This window comes from Haliotis rufescens, unplaced genomic scaffold (assembly GCF_023055435.1).
Source record: "Haliotis rufescens isolate VD_foot unplaced genomic scaffold, xgHalRufe1.0.p SCAF_12, whole genome shotgun sequence".
Lineage (NCBI taxonomy): Eukaryota > Metazoa > Mollusca > Gastropoda > Lepetellida > Haliotidae > Haliotis > Haliotis rufescens.
The window spans coordinates 40,487,160-40,511,687 of NW_025963802.1; the positions used below are offsets into that span (position 1 = coordinate 40,487,160).

A 24,528-nucleotide genomic window follows, 5' to 3' on the forward strand; every position below is an offset into this window, starting at 1 on the left:
GGAGAAGAAATAACAAATCTGTTAAGACACATCTATAATCCTGCCCCCACCCAGCAACAAATGAACTTTTCATTTCGTGCGAAACAGCATTTATCCATTTACAGAGAATAAATAACACGAATACCTATTCCCAGAACAATTAGGTTTTTCTGAGAAATGAAGAACACGAGCTGGTCGAGGGTAAAGAGTGTGAAATACACCCTCTCCCTCTCCCCTCCACCCCTACTCCCCACACATTCACAAAGGGTAAGGACATGCCCATGCACATATATAATACACAAGACAAAAGACACAAGACGTCTACGCCCTTCTACCAGTCAATGTGAACACATCTGTACACATTCAATAAAATAGCCGTTACACATTCAATATTATAGCCGTTACACAATATATTGAATTAGACAATAACCAGACATGCAAACGTACATAATAAAACACCACATCGTACATACAGCAAGACGCCGGCATGTGCAAACATAGTAACATTAGATTCCGTTGACCTAAATGTTTTTGTAAAATTATCTAACTTCCTGGTTTGACAATGTCTGAGCTAGGCATAAACAAAGTGAGGTATATGCATCAACATGTATTGGTAGAAATTGGAACCGTAGAGAGACAATTCAGGAAGTTGTTTCTCAATTTAAACTAATATAAATCACAGGGCATGATTAAACATGAAAGTTTATTGTGTTTACACGAGTTTCGTCATCCTTCAGATGTTTGATCTTCACAGTTGTGAATGTTTCTTTTCGTAAATATATACTACACCATGTAATGTAGATCCGGTTTGACGAACACTATCGGTTTGTAATGGTTACTAAGTATAAGTGGGTTAAGACAAGCGTAATTTAAAACATGAAATGAACTGTTTAGTTTCATGTTATAATTCATATACTGAGTAATTGATCGTAGATTTACGTAGATGTATCAGAAGGGAAGAGTCACATCGTCACTTCGCAAGTCTTGTTGTAAGATCAAACACAGATATCCACATTATATATTGCGAAAGGGTCTCTAACGCTGTCTGTGACATAGAAATGCAACCACGTACTGAACAATATGCTTTGAGTTCATCGTAAAAAAAATATATACTTCACCTGTTTGCATCTGATACCATTGCCGGAGGCTGCAGACTAACATAAGGGCATGGCTATTTTCAGGGCATTATCATTTGCAGAAGCCCGAGGTCTTCTGCAAATGATAATGCCCTGATAAATAGCCTTTCCGTTGTCATAGCTATAATGGACAGAATTTGTTATGAAATAAAAAATTAACAACAACATCGGCATTCAACACACAACGAATGTCACTGACCCACTTACCCAAGAACGGAAACGTCATAGAACAAATAGATGACGTCACTATTTCACTCCATATGACGTCACCTTACTACGAGCGTGAAAATAGTTCTTTGCATTTTAGATATCATACTAGTCAACAAATGTAATCTTTCTATCGGATCTGCATGTGTTAATTAGGGGTAGGTGGGCGGGTGGCTCAGTCGTCTGAAGCCCTTGTCCGCTAGGATTATTTTTCTAGGTATGTTGATGCAATGTCGAGGCGGTACATTCTCTATGTAGACGGAGGATTGGGCATAAAGTCATTGGACATTTTACTTCATTTGAAGTTTGGCAAACCTACAGAAACAACAGATCCTGAAACAATTGCTTTGTCTCTAATGAGAAACTTGAAGACATATTGAGGTATATTCGATGTAAGCTTATATATTTGAGTACCAGCTATCTCCGTGTCCCTTAATCATTTGACGCACATTGTCCACGTATGTAGTTTGCAGCTTACTTGTACTTCTCGCTGATTTGTCGCTGGGAGAATCGTCAACGTCAACGGTCGTCAAGATATAGAGCACCACAACGCAAGTCATAGGCCATTGAAAGAAGACTACTGTCAGAGACAACACGCACAAGAGTTGATCTGTCTGAGGTAAGTATTACCGAGGAGTGAATCTGCGTTAGTGTACATGCATTTTACTTGTTTACAACAGGGGTAATTAATAGATTGTTAATGGTAATGTTTCGCCTACATGCCGCTAAGCAGAATATTCGTATTTCCAGTAATAGATAATACTGTGCTTGTGATAATATATCTGTCATACAGGTAGACCTTAAAAGGCTTGACAACTATTTTGAAAGTCAAACATAGCTGTTATTACATTATTATTGCATAACTTATTAAGTAATTGGTTCGCGTCACTCCAAATAATCCAGTGATTGATATTATGTGCAACGATCCACGTCGGGTGCTGTGACACACGATCAACCAAGCTTTTAAGTCAACAAACTTGACCAATCCATATATTTGGTCGCTTCTTACGACTAGCACAGATTGCTGGTGACAAAGTCTAACCCAGGAATCCACAAGGGGCTATTCGGTTTCAAGGATAGGACATTTTATGTAAACATTATGAATAGGTAATTGGCAGGAGTTTGTAGGAGCTTATCGACCACGTATGCATCATTCAAATTTATGAGAATGTACACCCATATATGCAAAATGTTGTTGGGAAACAAACCATACAATTATGCCTGATAGATATAGGACTCTGTACATCAGATAAAAGCATGGATTATTATATATAGTGGATACAGTTATATGTAAAAAAATGCATTCGTACCAGGAAGCCGTATTATATTTTGAGAATCGTGTCACTAGCATCTACTTTAAGTGTAAAAGGTCTTCTATTGTAATTATGTAGAACTACAATGCTGAAGCGGGCAGCCCTTGGTTCGCAGCTGATTCTGCTGCTGATGGTGGCTAAAACTGATGCAGCATTGGCCTCTCTAGACCTCAGCGACAACATTGGGCGAATCAGTCTCAGTTCACAACAACTGGAAGCGGCTGCTACTCAGGCCAGAGTTCAGCTTGAGGAAGAACGGAGTCAAGAAAGTGCCTTTGCGGTATTAGGTAAGGTATACTTTACAGGGTGAAATAGTAGGTTGACATCTTTTGTCGTGTATCACGAAACTGAGAGCTTTAGGTCGAATGAATGTCAGGTCTACAAGAGGTGTCACCTTTATACATCAGTTTCAGGCCGTGGTCTGTAAAACCGTTGATTGTGTTATTAGTTACAATTGCCATGTGATGCCTCCTGAGATATTTGTTGAGTGAGTGAGTGATAATATCAGGGCAATAGTGAGTGGGAAGTGACACAGTTCATTAAGGTCACTTTCCTGTAACATCATACGAACTATCAATGCATTAAGATCTTTTTAAGATCCTTCCCAACCTTACATTGTCCAATGGGGTATTGGAGAAAAAATAATGAAAAACATTCTATGAATAAATAAAAACGTCAAAAAACATTGTACGATTCCGACTATTTCATAAGCATCTGTACAAATACACACATGAAAACATGCTCGCCCACAAGATATTGTGAAGTACTCGGATAGCCTTGTCACATTAGTTGTTATCAAGTTTCAACTCTAATTTCATACATACATACATACATACATACTTTGTAGATTTCTATCGTGTTTTCTGCACGAAATATATTGCCACACATCCTTTGAATATTATAGTAACCGCATATGTGCATTTTGTAGCCTGTAATTGTAGATATAATTATTTAAATATGCCTAACGACAATGACTGAAGATGGTACTATTCTATGAATATTAGCTTCCGAGGTGATGCGGGCGTCAAACCAGCTGTTCCAATCAGAGAAGTTTATTGTGATTAAATAGCCTCTGATTGACCAATCTGAATCTAGTAAATTCCAAATTCATGGAAGAATATTTATTAAACTTCCAATATATAACTATCGCAGCGTTTCTAATACTCTTCACACAAAGAGTAAGAAACTTGCACGACACGAAAGAGTTCATTTCCCGCCGTTTTGGAACTGTGATGGAATTAATGTACAATGTAAATGCACACATATCCAAGTACTTTTCCATATAATTTGGTTATATATACATGTGTGCCTAGTTTGGGAAGGTTTGGAATGCACACATTCATGAGACTCCAAATGGTATATAAATATATACGGGGGCACGGGTGGCCCGATTCGCTGTGCAGAGTTGCGTCACTCGGGCACACCAGAAACCTATGATTGTGGGTTCGAATCTCGGTTCGTCCCGATTATGTTTCTAGGTTTGTCAGCACCATACCCGGGCTCGTGGGTTTCACCGAAGTGGTAAACGTCTGAGACCTGCATCACTTCGGGCTTTCCTCCCACATTAAGCTGACACGCCGTTATATAACTGGAATACTGTTAAAAGCGGCGTTAAACCGAACTCACTCACTCACTCACTATAAATATATACAAAAACAGAGTCAAGACATTTGTGCTTGTCAAAATTCCTTTCAAGATATATCGCCGCTCAACGGCTTATCAGGTGTAATGAAAACTTTGACGTACATTGTAGGCGACACTAAGCAGCAGTATTTGTGGTGGGTTGGATTCCCTTCGATTCATGGGTACAATTTGTGAAGCCCATTTCTGTTGTCCCCGGCCGTGATATTGCTTGAACATTACTCAAAGCGGCGTAAAACAATACTCACTCCGTCACTCTCTCATTGTTCAAAACTGTGTCATTCTCGTGTCTAAGACCCTGATCCACTGCCACAACCAGCTTGCGTTAGTCCATCTGGAGCTGGAGGTGGTTCTCTGAACATTGATGTCCTCATTGTATCAAAGTGAAGTTGGACCAAGTTTCAACAGCAAATTATCCATAATTAGCAGTGTCCTCTGTCTGTGCACCTCAAGTGCACGCAGCCTTTCTTCTTTCTGTTCATCGATTATTTGAAGCCTGCATGATGCGCTCATCTACCACCATGAAGGATAGAGAGGAATCATAACTAACTATATATATTGCATTCGCCATACCTGATCATGGTATTGCCTGTCATTGTTGTTGCTTTAAGTGTTTAAGAGGTCGCATTCTGCCTTAACAATTTCAGCCGTCCTGTCCCTCTTTGGGACTCATGTTGGTGAGAAGGGTACATATATTTATTGTGTTTGGTATTCACATAATTTCTGTTTTTGTATTGATATGATTTCTCTTTTCGTATATTGATATATTTTCATTTTTATCTTTGGCTGCTCTGTTTATATACGTTCGAGTAGATGTCCATCTCTCAGAAATAGAGTTAGTTTGGACGCTATTGCATTTCTTGGCTTTAGGAGATCTACGACAGATCTAACTGCAGTTCCTGTTTTAACCGAGCCCGGCCAGGGTCATGGTCTTGACTTAGTGAGCAATAGATTCAGCCAGATTGCAAGATGAACAAACCTTGTCATAGTGCTTTTTGTAACCACCTAGTCTGAGGCGAGAGATGGCAATGTCAACGTTCTTGTCATCTGAGTATGAGTTTGGCATTTGTTGGATCTTGGGTTGAATTTTGTATGTCCATCTGCAGATCTTACTTGCGTCCCACTGGGCTTGCCAACTTTGGGCTATAGAGGTTTTGATATTGATTTTGATCTCTATTTTACTAAAGGGAGTAGGTGGTGGCTTGAAGTGCACTTAGTGAGACTGATATGAGTTTGAGTGCATGATGAATTGCCTCCAATTCAACAGTGAATACTGACAGACCGTCAGGCAGGCGAACTGAATGTGTTTTGGGTTTTGAGCTGTGGATATGGATCCCGTAACGTTAGCGTCATTGTGTTGTGTTTCAATTTCAAGTTCAGCAATTCTAGGTCTTACTGAAACACTTTTACTTTATTGCTCCAAGTATTAAATAGTAAGTAGTGAAAACGCCGTAATATAAGGTAACGTCATTTGCGAAGTTTACGAAACGGATATGTAATAGACTCAGAACCTAGCCAATTTAAAAACCTCAATCTGAGGAAATCGCGTCATTAACGGTAATAACAATACCAAGGCGAAGCAAGGGGACCAAGTAACGGTTATCACGACCTGCATGTACCATCTGAATTCTGGATATATGTTCAAAGTTATAATACGACTACAGCGTCGATAGCACTGCGATTGATATTTTATGTATTGTGCATTCAGTGGTGGGGAGAGAAAAAAAGGTTGGGTGCCGTTTGGATACGCTAATTTCATCTAGCAAAAGAAGCCCCGTTCAATTTCATTCGAGACGTCGTTGGCAATGGAAATGTCATCGTCACAAAAAAAAATTCAAATTTGTTTTCAGGTAAAGAATTGACACCAGATCAAAATATTGTAGCCCTGATCTTTCAGTGAATGTGCCTTTGAAATCTTATCATTTAAATTTATGACTGGATACAATATTGGATACAAAGGGTTATGAAATTATTTTCAAAACTAATGCACGAATGCATACCACGCCCCGTTTTATGGTAACGCTGTCTAGACTCACTTATTTCTCTCCTTCTCTATTTTTCTTTGAGACACAATATAAAATTCAGTCTGTAAACGTTTGTACAAGCGATCTTTGTTCATAACGCAACTGTATAGTTATTTGATTACATAGAAACGATCAGCATAGCAAACCATAATCTCAATGCACATGCAGGTGTGAGGAGTGTTCCCCCATACATTTCGCATTCACAATATTCAAAACCTTGACATGACACGCACTCTTAGCCATTTATTAAGTGCAAGGCACATGTGTAGGTTGACCACTGCAGATCGTAACATCGTCAATGCAAACGTCGTAGTCAAAATATCTAAAAGCGGCGCGTAAATAGGGTTAATTTTGACTTTAGTCCTGTCTGTCAATTTCAAAGGCTGAAACGAAAATACAGCGGAGACTGTGTAAAAAGAGGCTCCATAAATTATCTCTAGTCCTAAAGAATTACACGCAAGATCGAACAAGTCCGAACCTCTGTTTGCACACTGACAAGCAAGGCTCCGTTCACGACCATGATCGGCTGCACACGTCCAAAACAAATAGAACCCACCTTCACCTTATTTAACCCTCAGACTTTCTCCTATTTACAATTAAAAGGCGACTTTGCTTGTTGTAAGAGAGATCGGGTGGTCAGGCTCGCTGTCTGAAGCATGTCATTGATCCCGATTGCGTGGATCGATGCTCATGATATCAATCCCTGGATTGTCTGGTGCAGACTCCATTATTTACAGACCGCCGTCATATAAATGGAATATTGCTGAGTGCGGCGTAAAACAACCAACTAACCACAATTAAACAAAATGTATGAATTTTCTATTTGGTGAGAAAACAATGTTCGGAAACATGCTATTTCTTTAGTGGGGTTTATTCGCGGTCCCGTCTCATTTTTCTTGGGGGCACAGGGGGCCCAGTCGCCTAAGGCGCCGCGGTTGCATCCCTTGGGCACCCCAGAAACCTCTGATTGTGGGTTCGAATCCCGGTTCGCCCCGATTATGTTTCTAGGTTTGTCAGCACCATACCCGTGCTCGTGGGTTTCACCGAAGTGGTAAACGTCTGAGACCTGCATCACTCCGGGCTTTCCTCCCACATTAAGCTGACACACCGTGATATAACTGGAATACTGTTAAAAGCGGCGTTAAACCCAACTCATTCACTCACTCATTTTTCTTGGTTGTGAGACTTTTCTTTGTTTAAAATATTCGCTGATCTGTGTATAGAATGATGAGGCATTCATGGAAATGAAAAGTCAGATACACTGGCGAAGCTAGCTCTTGACAAATCGAGGGTAGAGCCTTTTTCCTTTAGTAAACTAAACATCTAAAAAGTAAAATCAAAGCCCCCACAGCCCCAGAAGTATGGGGCACAGGTAAAAAGGGCAGATTGATTTACAAAATCAAACCGAAAATCCACCAAGCGTACACATGGGATACCCGCACACAGTTAGAGATGCTGATTGAAATAGATGTTAATTGTTGCCAATATTGCAGTCAACCGTCCACCTATCACCGAAAATGTAGGTGCGTTTGAAACATTATAAATCTAAACCCGATAATGTAATGTTTCAATGGTTTTGAAATCAGTTACTTACATGTACAGTATATACGATTATTGCAAACGTTAGAAAATGCAAACACTTGTACACTTCTGCTGTACATGTGCATAGTGACGTGAATATTCTTTTATTTCAAGACCCTTGTTAATATGTGCAAATTTTCGGCAAGTGATAGGTATATTTCGAATGTTTGTCACAGTGGATTATTACTGTTCCTTCGTGTAGTGCTTGTTCTTTTCATTGCAAACGTATGAAACGCCGTGACAATTGATGATTTTATAAAGGTCATTTTAAAAGGTGAAACCAAACTTTTTAAAAAGAGAATAATTCATTTACAGTACATTAAATCGTTAGGATCAACAACTTATTAGATTAAAGGTGAGGTGAGGTGAAATTGGGTTTAACGTCGCGTCCCAGATTATTTCACTTATGTGTATGTGTGTGTTTGGCTGCTTGTACTAGTCCGGACTGATGCCGATTTATAGTGCTAGCACACTGAGATACCATGCCGCAGTTTAACATGAATACCCCACTCAGACACAGTATACTGACTCCGAGCCGACCAGTCCTTGTTTTAGCCCCTAAATGCCGAGCGCCAGACAGGGTAACAACAAGTACCATCGTTTAACGTCTTTTGGTATGACGCGGCTGGGGATCGAACCCCGGACCTTCCGATCTCCGGGCGGCCGCTCTACCATTAGACCACGGAGGCGGCCTGTCAGATTAAATAAAATATTGCTACTCTGTACCGTTTTGTGAACTTTATACAGATGTTTATATGGCTGTTTGAATAATTTAAAGAAATGGCCTGACACCTGAAAGTGTTCACTGCTTCTTCCAAATAGCATTGGGGCGCTGGGGTAGCCTAGTGGTTAAAGCGTTCGCTCATCACGCCGAAGACCCGGGTTCGATTCCCGACATGGGTACAAAGTGTGAAGCCCATTTCTGGTGTCCCACGTCGTGATATTGCTGGAATATTGCTAAAAGTGGCGTAAAACCATACTCACTCACTCACTCCAAATACCATGATTCATGAATATTTCTCTCCACAGACCGATCTGCTTCAGAACCTGGCTCTACAACGGACCAGCTCAACAAGTTCACATTCACAGCACCTGAGAGTATAACAAAGGGAAACAACCATCGCATCAATGTCCTAGAAGTTACACAGTTGCTGCAGGCGTAAGCATGCTTCCGAATTTATACCATTTAAAACCATGTAGTTAGACAACTAAAATATCTTTAAAAGTATAGGGCGCTTCGATTCATAAACCGAAACAACGCGTGTATTCATCACTGGACATGATATCTTAAAACCCATTGATCCAATGAAATCCCGTTGCTTTCTCGGTGAAATAATCAAATAAAAGCAACAGAATCACTTTTAGAAGAATCACACTTTTAGCAGATTCACACTTTTAGCAGATTGGCACTTTAAGCAGAATCACACTTTTAGGAGAATCACACTTTTAGCAGAATCACACTCTTAGCAGAATCACACTTTAAGCAGAATCACACTTCTAGGAGAATCACACCTTTAGCAGAATCATACTTTTAGGAGAATCACACTTTTAGTAGAATCACACATTTAGCAGAATCATACTTTTAGCAGAATCATACTTTTCGCAGAATCACACTGTTACGAGAATCACACTTTTAGCAGAATCATACTTTTAGGAGAATCATACTTTTAGCAGAATCACACTTTTTGCAGAATCATACTTTTATCTGAATCACACTTTTAGCAGAATCATACTTTTAGAAGAAACACACTTTAAGCAGATTCACACTTTTAGGAGAATCACACTTTAAGCAGAATCGCACTTTTAGCAGAATCATACTTTTATAAGAATCACACTTTTAGGAGAATCACACATTTAGCAGAATCATAACTTTCGCAGAATCACACTGTTACGAGAATCACACTTTTAGCAGAATCATACTTTTTAGGAGAATCATACTTTAAGTAGAACCACACTTTAAGCAGAATTACACATTTAGCAGAATCATACTTTTGATTCACACTTTGAGGAGAATCACACTTTTAACAGAATCATACTTATACTAGAATCATACTTTTAGCAGAATCATACTTTTAGCAGAATCATACTTTTAACAGAATCACACTTTAAGCAGAATCACACTTTTAGGAAAATCACACTCTTAGCAGATTCACACTTTTAGCAGAATCACACTTTTATCTGAATCACACTTTTAGCAGAATCATACTCTTAGCAGAATCATACTTTTAATAGAATCACACATTTAACAGATTCATACTTTAAGCAGAATCACACTTTTATCTGAATAATACTTTTAGCAGATTCACACTTTTAGCAGAATCACACTTTTAGCAGATTCACACTTTAAAGCAGAATGCTACTTTTAGGAGAATCCTACTTTTAGCAGAATCCTACTTTTAACAGAATCACACTTTTAGCAGATTCACACTTTCAGCAGAATCACACTTTTAGGAGAATCACATTTTTAGCAGAAGTATACTTTTAGTAGAATCCTACTTTAAGCAGAATCACACTCTTAGCAGAATCACACTTTAAGCAGAATCACACTCTAAGCAGAATCACACTTTAAGCAGAATCACACTTTTAGGATTATACTTTTAGGAGAATCATACATTTAGCAGAATCACACTTTTAGGAGAATGACACTTTTAGCAGGATCATACTTTTAGCAGAATCATACTTTTAGGAGAAACCTTCTTTTAGCAAAATCATACTTTTAGCAGAATCATACTTTTAGCAGAATCACACTTTTAGGAGAATCAAACTTTTAGTAGATCGTAGTTTTAGGAGAATCATACTTTTAGCAGAATCACACTTTTAGCCGAATCACACTTTTAGGAGAATCATACTTTTAGCAGAATCATACTTTTAACAGAATCACACTTTTAGCAGAATCACACTTTTAGCAGAATCATTCTTTTAGCAGAATCACACTGTTAGCAGAATCATACTTTTAGCAGAATCACACTTTTAGCAGAATCACACTTTTAGCAGAATCCTACTTATAGCAGAATCACACTTTTAGCAGAATCACACTGTCAGGAGAATCACACTTCAAGCAGAATCACACATTTAGCAGATTCACACTTTCATCTGAATCATACTTTTAGCAGATTCACACTTTAAAGCAGAATGCTACTTTTAGGAGAATCCTACTTTTAGCAGAATCCTACTTTTAACAGAATCACACTTTTAGCAGATTCACACTTTCAGCAGAATCACACTTTTAGGAGAATCACACTTTTAGCAGAATCATTCTTTTAGCAGAATCACACTTCTAGCAGAATCATACTTTTAGCAGAATCACACTTTTAGCAGAATCCTACTTTTAGCAGAATCCTACTTTTAGCAGAATCACACTTTTAGCAGAATCACACTTCAAGCAGAATCACACTTCAAGCAGAATCACACATTTAGCAGATTCACACTTTAAGCAGAATCACACTTTTATCTGAATCATACTTTTAGCAGAATCACACTTTTAGCAGAATCACACTTTTAGCAGAATCATACTTTTAGGAGAATCATACTTTTAGCAGAATCATACTTTTAGCAGAATCACACTTTTAGCAGAATCACACTTTTAGGAGAATCACACTTTAAGCAAAATCACAGCTTTTGCAGAACCATACTTTTAGGAGAATCACACTTTTAGCAGAATCACACTTTTAGCAGAATCATACTTTTGTCTGAATCATACTTTTAGCAGATTGACACTTTTAGGAGAATCATACATTTAGCAGAATCATACTTTTAGCAGAATCACACTTTTAGCAGATTCACACTTTAAGCAGAATCACACTTTTAGGAGAATTAAACTTTAAGCAGAATCACACTTTTATGAGAATCACATTTTAAGCAGAATCACAGTTTTAGCAGAATCATACTTTTAGGAGAATCACACTTTTAGCAGAATCACACTTTTAGCAGAATCATACTTTTATCTGAATCATACTTTTAGCAGATTGACACTTTAAGGAGAATCATACATTTAGCAGATTTCCTATGATTATGGCAAGGGTTTTCTCACTGTTTTTGTAATTATTCAATGGAAATAGTTACATGACTCCCGTCTTAATTGCGCTTTCTGCCTCCTTGCATCATATGTGATTAAAGCCGTGCGACTATCTGTAGGAACAGTGCTATTATGACAGTTTCCCTTGCGGTATCAGTGGAACCTCAAATATGTTTCAGAATGAGGTCACTGCCACATGTAGATATATGTAGATAAAAAGACGTTGGGCGTGTATGCAATATTCAACATGAATGGCACCTAACCTTTTTACATATGTATAATGTAATGAATGAAGAAAGCCGGCATAACATTTAATCATAATTTTTGCGTTGCGTTGTATATAAAGTGGGATTGAGTGAGTGAGTGTGTGAATAAGGTTTTACGCCGCTTTTAGCAATATTCCAGCATGACGTGAGTGAGTATGGTTTAACACCGTTTTTCGCAATATTCTATCTATATCACGGCGAGGGACACGTGATATCATTAGCTACGTGCCATGAAACTGTGATATCATTAGGTACGTGCCATGAAATTGTGATATCATTAGCTACGTGCCATGAAGCTGTGATATCATTAGCTACACGCCATGAAACTGCTATACATTATGCTACTTGCCATGAAACTGAGATATCATTAGGTACGTGTCATGAAACTGGGAAATCATTAGGAACGTACCACGAAACTGGGAAATAAGTCGGTCCGTTCCATGAAACTGATATATGATTAGATACGTGCCATGAAACTGGGATATTATTAGCTACGTGCCATGAAACTGAGATGTCCTAAGCTACGTGTTTCCTTGACGTCTACCTGACTGACGTCATTTTGAATTGTTAACTTTGGAGTGTCAGACCAATAGTACACCCATTATGATCCGGGTTAGAAAAGGTCTTCAGCAACCCATGCTTGCCGCAAAAAGCGACCATGCTTGTCATACGAGGCGACTAACGGGACCGGTTGGTCAGGTTCGCTGACTTGGTTGATGCATGTCATGTATCCAAACTTCGTGGGTCGATGCTCCTGATCATGATGTCAATCATTGGATTGTCTGGTCCAGACGCTATTATTTACAAACAGCCGTCATAGAGCTGGAATATTGCTGAGTGCGGCGTTAAACAACAAACAAACAACCAAACAAAACAATACCCGTGGTCGTTTGTTTCACCAAGATTGTACACATCAATGATATGTATCAGTATCGTTCCCTCCACCGATAATAAGCTGTGATAACAAAAAGTCTGTTTACTGCAGCCTTATATGTCCAAGTAATTCGTGGACATGAATTGTTACATGGTCTACTATTGCAGAGCGAATGTATCACAGGAGGAAATACCCTTGGTGTTGAAGAAAGGTTTCGGTCCAGAGCTCAGGTGCGCTTCCAGTCTTGATAAACCGTGCGAAACCTCCTCCCCCTACCGGACAGCTGATGGTTCCTGCAACAACCTCGAGCATACAACCTGGGGCAAGGCATTCATTCCAATGAGGCGATGGCTGGATCCCGCTTATGATGACCGTAAATGTGTTCACATCACAATTTATTTCGAATATAAATTTGGGTAAAGATGGCTCAGTCGTCTAAGGCACCGTAATGCTCATTCGTGACCAACTCGTGTTATTCCGGGACATGCCGAATAGCGACTCGTGCCCCTCTCATGGCCATTTTTGCGACCGGGTTCCGTCTTTGCGCAAACGGGCATACGTAAAACAATTGTCAACTCGTTGCGTAATGGTTCACACATTTTCCCCATATATTTTATATATTTCAGATGCAATTTAAAGCACAGCGGGACATGCGGAATTATACAGTATGACTGAACACATTTAACTGTGTCTTGGGTATATTTTTAGATGCAAGACATATGTAAAATTAAAAATTATTTCTGAGGGATTCTTTGACGAAGAACTTGAAATCATACGCGCTTTCTGATTGGTTTGTCGTATTTTCGCACACAACATTCATCGATAGGGGGACGAGTCTTCTTGCAGGTGACGGAAAGGGGCGAGTGGTGACGCATGCGTAATGCTATTTGCAAAGGTGTGCCCATTTGGCGTGCCAGAAAACTATTATCGTGGATTTAAAACCCATTATCACCTTGCAGGGTATGCACAATGCCACGCATTACCTAGCACGATGCATATTTGGGATGCCAAGGTCCTTTTCATCTCATCATTCGGTTCTTTGTATCGGTTTCATTAATCGGGAATCTGTTTTAGATATATCTTCCCCACGAGAAAAATCCCATGGGTCGTCCTCAAAGTTACCCAGTGCCCGCCTGGTCAGCACGACTGTCCACACCCCGTCAACAGACGCTGACCGCCACGCCTACTACACCCACATGTTGATGCAGTGGGGTCAGTTCCTGGATCACGACATCACCAGCACACCAACACAGCAGCTCAATGGTAGGTAAGACCTCATGTTGCACTCCAGCACTCAATCGCAGCAACTGTCTGGAGGTAACAGAAAACGCTTTTGGGAAACTATTTTTCCACATTTTGTTTTCTTCATTTCCGAACGCTACAATAACATATACATCCTTATTTATTGAACTTCTTTTTAAAAGGATTTATACAATACTTTTAGAAATACTTTTCATTGCTGCATGTTTCTGACTATTGATGTGCAGTCTGTTGAGAAGCTAAGCGACCCTGCAGAGTCCTTCGCTTGGATGAAGTCGGGTGGCCTGAAAAGTGAAACAGAAGACTTTCTGTCACTTCCCACTCAAAACCGTCAATATGTGATTTTGCTTCCAAATGTAAATATGAAATGTAGATTATGCAATGAATTTAATGAGACTTTCCAACACGTTGGCAGTGGATGCCCAGCTTTGGAACAAGCACAGTGTCTTAAGCGACATGATGGAGTGCCTCGATAATTTTATTTCTGTGGTCGCAATGCCTATGGTTTTGGTACAGAGGTCCATCCATGGTACGACCCGGGATATGTAGAGGGCGTCACAGAAAATGATAAATACAAATTTCTTTGAAATAGGCCCTATACGGCGTCATCTTTTCCTTTATGATAAATTCAATGAAATAATTTATATTATTTAATTTTCTGTCCCTTTTGACACAAATGTGATTGACAAGAAAAACATGGCAAATGTGCAGGCCTCGCGTACGAAATGTCACGCTGGCATCCGAAGTACCAAATTATCCGACTCCCCATTGTTCTCGGTGCCTTAAGTTGGGTACCTCTCAATCTGTTGACTGACATTGGGGGAGTATCCGGGTTTACTACCAGGAATACAGCCCTTCTGACAATCTGGGTAATACAGAAGGCTACAGTGTTGGGGGGTCTTCACATTGTCTGAACTGTTCTGGGTGGTTTTGACTAGGCAGCGCTTCCTGGGAGAAGTCCCATTTGCTGTCTGGGCTGCGTGTAGAGGGGGCAAGGGCCCTGAGCTGATGATGTGTCTAACCAGCCTGACTCTGCCAGAATCACCCAAACCATCTTTGCTGCATTTTTAATTTTATCTGTAAATAATAATACAGACCGGACAAGCCATTTCCATAATGGTTTCCTTGAATATAAACATTACAAGAGAATAACCTGCCTAGATTGTCTGCTGAAACAGATTCCATTTGGCTTACGGACAAAATAACTGTCGAAATTATAAGAATGGACCACTGAAAATCAGTGATGACAACAGGTTTTTGCGAAAAGGGTAGGCATGTCTCACTATTCATACAATTTTCATAAAATTGCAGGTATTTATTGCCTGACGCCGCACAGAAGAAATCGCTTCTTAAACCAGATCTAGAGTCCATTGTATTGTTTCAAGAATATCATAAGCATGTGTGATAAACAAGATAATAAATCGTTGCAGGTCCGTATGGCCGTTCTTTAAATGTTGGATGCTGTTTTCAACCACGACCATTCAGGTGGGCAAATTACATTACATTGTCTTTGTTTACATTTCAAATGATATTAAAGAAGACACAATTTATAGATAACAACTTCTTTAAAACTGTAAAGGCGATAAAGTTTCGGTATAAATCCTTAAACCGTTGAAGAACATGGTACAGAATACCAGAATAGGTATAGTATGGTATTGTTGGCCTTCATGATCAACGACATTTGTTTTATTAGAACACATTATTATTGCATATGGTGTCATTGGAAATAGTATCTAGTGTGTAACAAATGTTAACGCAATCAGCCTCCGAGGCTTCCACAAAAATGAATTCCGACAACTGGTAGTCTAGATCACGTACGTTGAGTACCCCTCTGACAAGTGTAAATTGGCACCGCTCCCATGGCCGAAAGCTATGAACACACAATGTCATTTAGAAAGTGGTCAAATGTAACAAATGTTATATTTGGGATAACACTTTCTTAGTAAAGAGAATCGAGAATCTGTACTTTACTAAGAAAGTGTTATCCCAAGTTTCCCAGCGAAATACACAAATTACAACTTAGCACGAATTGGGAAAGTTTTAATGCTAACTTTACTGACATTTCCTACACAACTGAGCCGAAGTGTCACGATGTAGCATAAGGATTTGAATCTTTTCAGCCGCCAGTGTTTCCCCATCGTCATTCCACAACCAGATCGACACTTTAAGTCCACCTGCATGAATTTCGTGCGCTCGGTTCAAGTAGAGAACGAACATTGCCAAGCAGGTAATATGGCACACAGCAATATTTTGTAGGTCACCATACCCCTATTCCACTAAGCGGCGCTCTTTCAAATTGCCATAGATCGCCACATAGAGCGCTCAGATCTCCAAAAGCGTTAATGGATCGCTATCTGATCTCTAACTGATCTCAATAATAGTAAAGATCGCCGCCTGTCGGCTTCCCTGCACAAAGATCCGTTGTGCTCTGCCCAGAATGCCGCCAGATCGCTACTTGATCGGCATCGGAGCGCCATGGTCGTAATCAGAGCGCTACTTGATCGCCAAGGTCGTATTAAGAGCGCTATCGTATCAGCTCAGAGGGCCGCCGATCGCCACGTAATATAAGACTAAGACCTACCCCTCAGCTGCCAAGCGTAGAACTAATGAGCGCCTCAGAACGCTACGAGATTTTATAGGTTCGGACCAAAGATTCGGCGATCGCGCCCACAGAGCGCTAATTGAGTGCTAATGGACCTCCATACGTCGCATATATCATTCTCGGATCGGAACAGAGCGCATAAGATCGCAATAATCGCCATCGGAGCGCAAATAGAGCACCATTGGATCGCATCCTGATCGCCCTTGATCGCAAAAGGAGCGGTACTGATCGTGCAAGATCGCCACATTTTGAGTTGTTTTGTTACGCTCAAGGGTCTTCTAGTCGTTATCGGATCGCGTAGATCGCTATTGAATCGCAACAGGAGCGCTATCTGATCGTATCATATCGTAAGTGCTCCTAGATAACCGAAGAATGAGGAGACCTATACCGCTCCCTCAGAGCGCGTAGAGAGCAGAAGAGCGTCGCCTAGTGGAATGGGGATATAACGTTAAATAAATCGTGGTAACAGAATTGCTTTGGAGATGAAGGGGTTTACTCGTCTGAGCCACTACACAGTCCTATAGTCGTGTCGGCCCAGCTGGTCATGGGTTCGAATACCATCATGATAATGATCGATGCTCTGTCAACACCGTTTCTCTTGTTGTTGGTTATTATAAAACAAGGATATTCCGCAAAGCCTCGTGGCCTTATTAAGCTGTCATCTAACTAAATACTCTTCATGTTCGCGAACTCGATCATGTCCAGGAAAAGTCAAGTTTACACATTGATAAGGCAACTCTTCATAGCGTGTTGTGCCGCATGAGACAACTTGTCCATGCACTGTGTGGTGTAGTAACACATATTCCAATGACAAGATACGCTTGTTCCAGCTCCCGTGGAACAGCTGAACCAGATCACAGCCTACATAGACGCCTCACAGGTGTACGGGTCGTCACAGGAGGAACAGAACAAGCTACGGACATTTGTTGACGGTAGGGGAAACACATGAACGATGAATTCAGTCAGAGGACTAATTAATATGCTCTTAAAAAAAAGAAAGAAACGCAAAGCGGATATTTTGGGTCATATAAACAAACGTTGCGGACCAAGAGGTGCAAAATGAAGGGGTCTAATGTGTTATAGTGTCAGTGACAAATTTCCCGTATCAAAATGATCATAACAAGAACATGCAAACCATTAGTCGGGAAACACGTACGTTGCGGAAAAACGCACCCGGTGCATTAACAAAAGGACCATGGAGCTTCACGCACTGCGCGTGCAGCAGCACTATGAACGATATTAAAGTGCAGGGTTTGGGGTTGTCTTTCATCTGCGTCAGTCGAACAGTAACTGTTCAACAACATGCCAAGATTAACAGACGTGCAAAGAAACAACGTCACTGGCCGCTTCAGGCAGGGTAATCCCGATCAGCTGTAGCCAGGGTTTTCAATGTAGCACCCAGCCCCATTACACGGCTATGAAATCGGTTTCAACAGCATGGATCAACACGGGATCGGCCAAGGTCGGGACGACCAAGAGTAACCACCGCCGCCCAAGATGCTACATCCGACTGCGCCACCTACGTGAAAGGACGACCACAGCCACCTCAACAGCATCCAAAATACCTGAACAACGCAGAATCTCTGACCAGACCGTACGAAACCGTTTAAGAGCAGCAGGTGTACGCGCAAGTCGTCCTGTTCGACCCGTCATATTGAGTCGACAACATCGTCAACAACGACTGCATTAGTGTCGTCAACACAGGGTATGGCGTCAACTGCGATGGACAGATGTCATGTTCAGCAACGAACCCCGTCGAGGGTATGAAAGAGACAGACGTCGGGGGAAACGTTGTGCCGGAAACTGCGTATGGAAATGGACAGGTTTGTGGAGGTAGCGTTATGATGTGGGCGGCTATCTCTCATTATGACAGGACAGGTTTGGTCCATATCCAGGGAACTCTTACAGCTCAACGATACATCAACGGAATTCTCCTACCATGTGCACGCGTCCTCCCACTTGCAGCCAACGGCAACGGTGTATTCCAGCAGCACAAAGCATACAGCACGGATCACAAGAGCCTGTCTACACAACAACGTTAATGTTCTCCTCTGGCCCTCCAGATCCCAGAATTTGAACCTGTGGGATGAATCGGATAGGCGGCAACGCCGACGTAAACCACAATCCAAGACGTTGCAGCTGTTGGCTTTTACGCTGCAGGTCGAGTGGGATACCATTTCCAATGCTGTGATTCGCATACTCGTCTCTTCAATGGGCAGGAGTTGTCAGGCTGCTATCGATTCCAACGGGAGACATAGGCGCTATATAGTAGCTGACCTTCACCTTGGACTTTTCCTATGTACCGATAACTGAGATGACTACAATCACCAAGTGTTCTCTCCACAAGCTTTTTGCTCAATATCTTTTAAGGTTCCTCGTATAAATATATTTTCCTACCTCACACAATCTGGCTTTGCGTTTTTCTTTTTGAAGAGTATATTTCCAATTCCCGTAAAATATTCCTAATTGATTACATGTTCCCAAGTGAAGCTTTCGTTAATGGTATTATTTTCGTCTTAAACGTAAATAATGCAAACTGCAAACAGAAAAAGACACCTTCGCCAATTTAGATGATTCGAATTCAGAAGTGTCAAAGTATCAATAATTCCAGATTGAATTGTTTGGGATATTGTCATCAGCTCATATAATCTGTTGTTGAGGCGAAATCACGGCTTCCAGCTACGCCATGAACAGTTGATGATGTCACCTTCATTATATGAGAGAATAAGATGAAGTGACGACAGTTGAGCCATCAAACCAATGAAACAATAGGGCGTAGACTTACCTGAAATCATGAAGCACAAGTGATAATTTACAGTGAGACCTACTGGAAACAGTTTCTAGTAAATGTCAAGGCCAGAGTATATTCAGTCTCTATTTATTTGACGAAAAAGGTTTCATTGGGCGTAAATTGAAATTCAATTATATGAACGGATGCCGAAAATCAGTGACGACACCAGGTGTTCGTGAAAAAGTTGCCCATTCTCTAAATGTTACAATAGGAAATCTTTGGTGGTAAAGTTGAAATAGGAAATGAGCTAATATTTGTTTTCAGTACATTGCACCTCGTTTCAGGTCAGCTGAAGATGAAATCGACTCACTTGCCTAGCGATTCGGAGCCTAGTTGTACCACAACAAATAGCCAAAGCTACTGTTTCCTCGGAGGTAGGAAGAGCGTGTAGCATCTTCAAACACCTGCATGAAAAGTATTTTTTCCTGATCTTGTTGAGTTTGGCCAATGACGTATCTATATATCTTGTCTTTGGTTTGCGAAATACTGGCAGCAAATGGGATGTGACAATCCATGAGACTGTGGACTGTAACAAATTGGTTGGTTGAAAACTTTGAAAGACTTCGAAAATATCTGTCTTTGCCTACTTTGCAGCGCAAATTCGACACGCGAATCTCTGATCGGACTGTCCATATGTGCGAAAGTACTTGCTCGAGAGTGTCTGTTTGAACACAAAAATATCGGCTTGAAATTGACAGGGTAAGGATGAAAACTATACGCGTCAAATTAAAAGACCAGAAACATTATTGATTTTGGGCCTTAAGAAACCGTTAATATTTATTTTTAAGGTGACCATCGAGTGAATGAAAACCCAACTCTTCAGAGCATGCACACGATCTTCACAAGAGAACACAACCGCATAGCTAAAAAACTAAAAGCCCTCAACTGCCATTGGAGCGATGAGAGCACTTTCCAGGAGGCCAGGAAGATCGTGAGCGCTATCATACAGGTACCAATATTCTATTTTTCTTAATAAAAGTGTTTTTTTAATCAATATCGACAGAGAAAAGAAATGCACAATTACTAAATAAACTGTCTGTCTGTCTGAAATGCACATATGATTGCAAATAATCATGTTATGTGTGTCTACTGTGAATGAATGTAAATATAATATCCTCGGGATTTCAGAAAATCACGTATGACGAATACTTGCCTATTATCATGGGAGAAGAAGCCATGACCAAGTATGGCCTGCCAATTGGATCTGGGAGCACTTACGCCAACGTATACAACACTACGACCGACGCCAGCATCAGGAACGCCTTCGCAACGGCGGCTTTCAGAATGGGACACTCTATGATCCACAGCCACTTAGCTAGCTACAGCTCTTCATATAGCTATCTCGGCAAGGACGAACTAAGCAAGACCTTCGGCAACACGGATCTCATTCTGAACGTCAACAACAGAAAGGTGGACCATTACTGTAGAGGGTTGGTTCAGGACGGAGTTCAGAATGCAGAACACAAACTGACGCAGGAGGTCACGGACAAGTTGTTTGCTGACAGTAACGGAAATAGTCTGGACCTGGCAGCTCTCAACATCCAGAGAGGAAGAGACCACGGGCTTCCGTCTTACACCAAGTGGAGGAAGTACTGTGACCTTCCAACAGCTACACCCTTCTCCGGCCTGGCCTGCACGACACACACAACAACTACAGCGAACCTTTTGAAGAAAGTGTATAAGTGAGTGCGGTCCCTTTACAGAAGAAAATATATTCTATTGAATCAGGTAGTAAAGTATATGTAATTGTTCATGTACATTTAGCTGTACTTCTTAACAACTACTTCCTTTGATTCTAATATGACAATAATGGATACTGAAGTGCAAATACCGCTTACTGTTTATAAATATCAGTTCGAATCTAACTTGCCTAATAGACTAACGACTCGGCCACTTTGACTGGGAAGGGAAATTCTAAACTTCCCTAAAACCTTGACAATCACGGGAAGGTTGGTCATCCACGGATTACCAGAAAACGTAGTATGAAAAATCCCAGCTCATACGTTTAGCTCAGTACAACCAGAGTAAGTCAGTACTAGATCAAAACCGCCCTCAACTTACCAACGAAAGCAGAGTTTCGAATGACCACCCAGTAGCAAGTCGACCAGTAATCGGCCTTATTGAAGCCTGGGGGTAAAGACAGATGATTTTGACAAGGGTTTATTACTTGGGCGCGGACGTCGAAGAGGTCATCCTCTTCTGGTCAGCCGGGAAAAAATCAATAGTCTGGGGGACTTTAAACAAGTGCGTTTGTTAACATAGTAAAAACCGAATAACAAACAAGCTGCTACATATATCCATATCGAAGATGTACCAACATATAGCGCTCAACATAAGCTATCCACTGGTACCCCTAAAGATTTACAACCACTCATGTACAATTATAGAGGTGGAAAAAATTATCATAATACATGAGAAATATCTAGAAGTACTGGATAACCCCGCTTCCGTGTGAAAATCAAAGTAAGAAAAACAATGTCAATGCATGAATAAGGTAGAAAACATATGTGTGATAGCATATGTCAAATCAGTAGGTGATAAAATGGTGCCATTAAGTCAAAAGAGAATGAAATATACGGCTCACTTATTCTCTAGCAAGGAATGCCAAAACACTCAAGACAACGATGACCGCCGGACTTTGCCGAATGGTGACGGAAGCCGGAAAATTTCAGTGAGGCAGTGGTGAGGTCACTAGACCGTGACTAGACTGGTTATTCGACTAGTGGTGACAAGTACAACAGAGGGAGAATGTGTTCTTTCTGTACACGCTATCATCCACTGCGCCAACACCCTGAATCACACCGATCCATAGTTACATGGCTCTTTCCAGACACATCGACGACATTGACCTGTTTCCTGGGGCTCTGTCTGAGAAGCCTGTTCCAGGAGGACTTCTGGGACCGACATTTACCTGTCTCCTGGGGAAGCAGTTCCAGGCCCTGAAGGAAGGAGACCGATTCTGGTTTGAAGAAAACAACGCATATGTGAAATTTACTCCGAGTGAGTGATAATTTTACCATGATTTTGGGTCAGTCAGTGGTCTCCAATTGCAATAAACTCAAACATTTGTAGAATGATGATATGTTCGATTATACGTTACAGAATGGAGAGTTTAAATACATGTCTATATATACATACATCAGGTTTTCCAGAAAAGCTAACAGTTCGCTATATGACATATGAATAGGTGTTGTAAAAATATGGCCATGGTCACCTGTCAAAGAAAGAAAATGTGTATGCCTTATAAGCAGTGGTCGAAAAAATATCCTCTCCAACAAAACACACTGACTGGTAATGTTACTTTTGCGTCATATGTAATAATAAAAAGTAACAGTTATTTTAATGTATACACCCATGTATCCCCTGTTTAGGAACAAAGTCTCCCACCATGTTGTACAAATTATTGTCACTGGAACTCAATCTTAGTTTTTAAAACATTGAAGTTAATTATAATCAGTTAGAAATATGTACTATTTCATTTATTATCAAACTATTTACTATTTGTTGTTGACCAGCGGGGATAACGGGGGTATGTGAGCTTTGCTCACTTCTTTCTTGTTATGATTTATTATCAGACCAGCTGAATGAGATCCGGAAAGCCAGTCTGTCCAGGGTAGTGTGTGACAATACGGACACCTTCATGATCCAGAAGAACGCTTTTATCAAGAGATCTCGGTAAGTAGTATTCAACACTTTGCGTTTATAAAAAATAAATGCATAACAATCTAAAACAATGTGAATTTTCACTTGCAATTACCATAAACACGTATACAGCAGAAATTCCCATCCACACTTATGATAAGGTATTTTATTAATTCCAGGGTTTCATGCGGTTCTTTGGATAAAATTAACCTCAACCACTGGAGAACAGGCACCTGGAGCACCTGGACGTCCTGGGGAAGATGCTACTCCGGCAAACAGAGGAGAAGTCGCTCATGCAAGACCTGTGACTGCACTGGTCAGACCTCTCAGAGTCGTAGCTGTGGATGTGTCATCGGGTGTTGGTGGCCGAAGTATTATGACTTGCAAATGGATGCTAAGTTTCTTCATGAGCCTGTTGAGCGTGCTGAGTCTGTTGAGCGTGCTGAGCCTGTTGAGCGTGCTGAGCCCGTTGAGCGTGCTGAGCCCGTTGAGCGTGCTGAGCCCGTTGAGCGTGCTGCTGCTGCTGCTCAAGAGGTAATTTCAAGGAACTAATTTCAAGCTGTACACTTTTAGTAACATAAGTTATTGAGTATCACGTGTTACTTCTTTGTCCATTACCTGTTGACAAACGGAAACAATTTGTCACTTTATACTATGCTTGATCATCATGTGTACTGTGTAATTTTTGCAAATATACCCATTAATTATAGCCGATGTCAGGGTAGTCATACGAAATCGCTGTCCATGTTCACTTTTCGTCCAACAAACTTGATCTCTGCACTTTCCTTTCCGTAATGCTGTCAAATGTCCACATTATACTAAATGGAAATAATGTTCATGGCCTTTGGCCTCCTCAGTGTTATGAATAAAAAATGCTTGACAGAAGAGTTGTGGCATTGTATGTTAAGAAACTATAATATTGGGTTGGTTCCCTGTCATATCATGCTGAATGGGGGGCGGTCGCGATCGGGTAGCCTTGTGGTTAAAACGTTCGCTCGTCACGCCGAAAAACCGGGTTCGATTCCCGACATGGGTACAATGTGTAAAGCCCATTTCTGGTTTCCCCCGCCGTGAGATTGCTGGAGTATTGTTAAAAGCGGCGTAAAGGCAATCTCGCTCGCTCATGCTGTATCACTGTAACCCGTAACTATCGTTGCTGTATCACTGTAACCCGTAACTATCGTTGCTGTATTACTG

At 40.7% G+C, this 24,528-nt stretch overlaps 1 protein-coding gene across 1 annotated transcript; it reads left to right on the forward strand.

The window, feature by feature from the left end:
- Positions 1-1,837: 1,837 nt before the first annotated feature.
- LOC124115854 (myeloperoxidase-like) lies at positions 1,838-24,216 on the forward strand. Its single transcript, XM_046477004.2, has 14 exons — positions 1,838-1,941; positions 2,714-2,922; positions 8,911-9,040; positions 13,204-13,409; positions 14,111-14,299; positions 15,727-15,781; positions 16,417-16,523; positions 17,729-17,830; positions 19,974-20,063; positions 20,478-20,638; positions 20,818-21,371; positions 22,520-22,689; positions 23,265-23,364; positions 23,511-24,216. Exons 2-14 carry the CDS (start codon positions 2,721-2,723, stop codon positions 23,881-23,883), a joined length of 2,439 nt encoding a protein of 812 aa, XP_046332960.2. The 5' UTR covers positions 1,838-1,941; positions 2,714-2,720; the 3' UTR covers positions 23,884-24,216.
- The last annotated feature ends 312 nt before the right edge of the window (positions 24,217-24,528 follow it).

Bases quoted from the DNA above. Each gene is read 5' to 3' on its own strand.
- LOC124115854 (XM_046477004.2), top strand. From the start codon at position 2,721: ATGCTGAAGCGGGCAGCCCTTGGTTCGCAGCTGATTCTGCTGCTGATG. The intron at 9,041-13,203 runs GTAAGCATGCTT...CTACTATTGCAG, and splicing joins GTTACACAGTTGCTGCAGGC to AGCGAATGTATCACAGGAGG. The intron at 13,410-14,110 runs GTAAATGTGTTC...AATCTGTTTTAG, and splicing joins GGATCCCGCTTATGATGACC to ATATATCTTCCCCACGAGAA.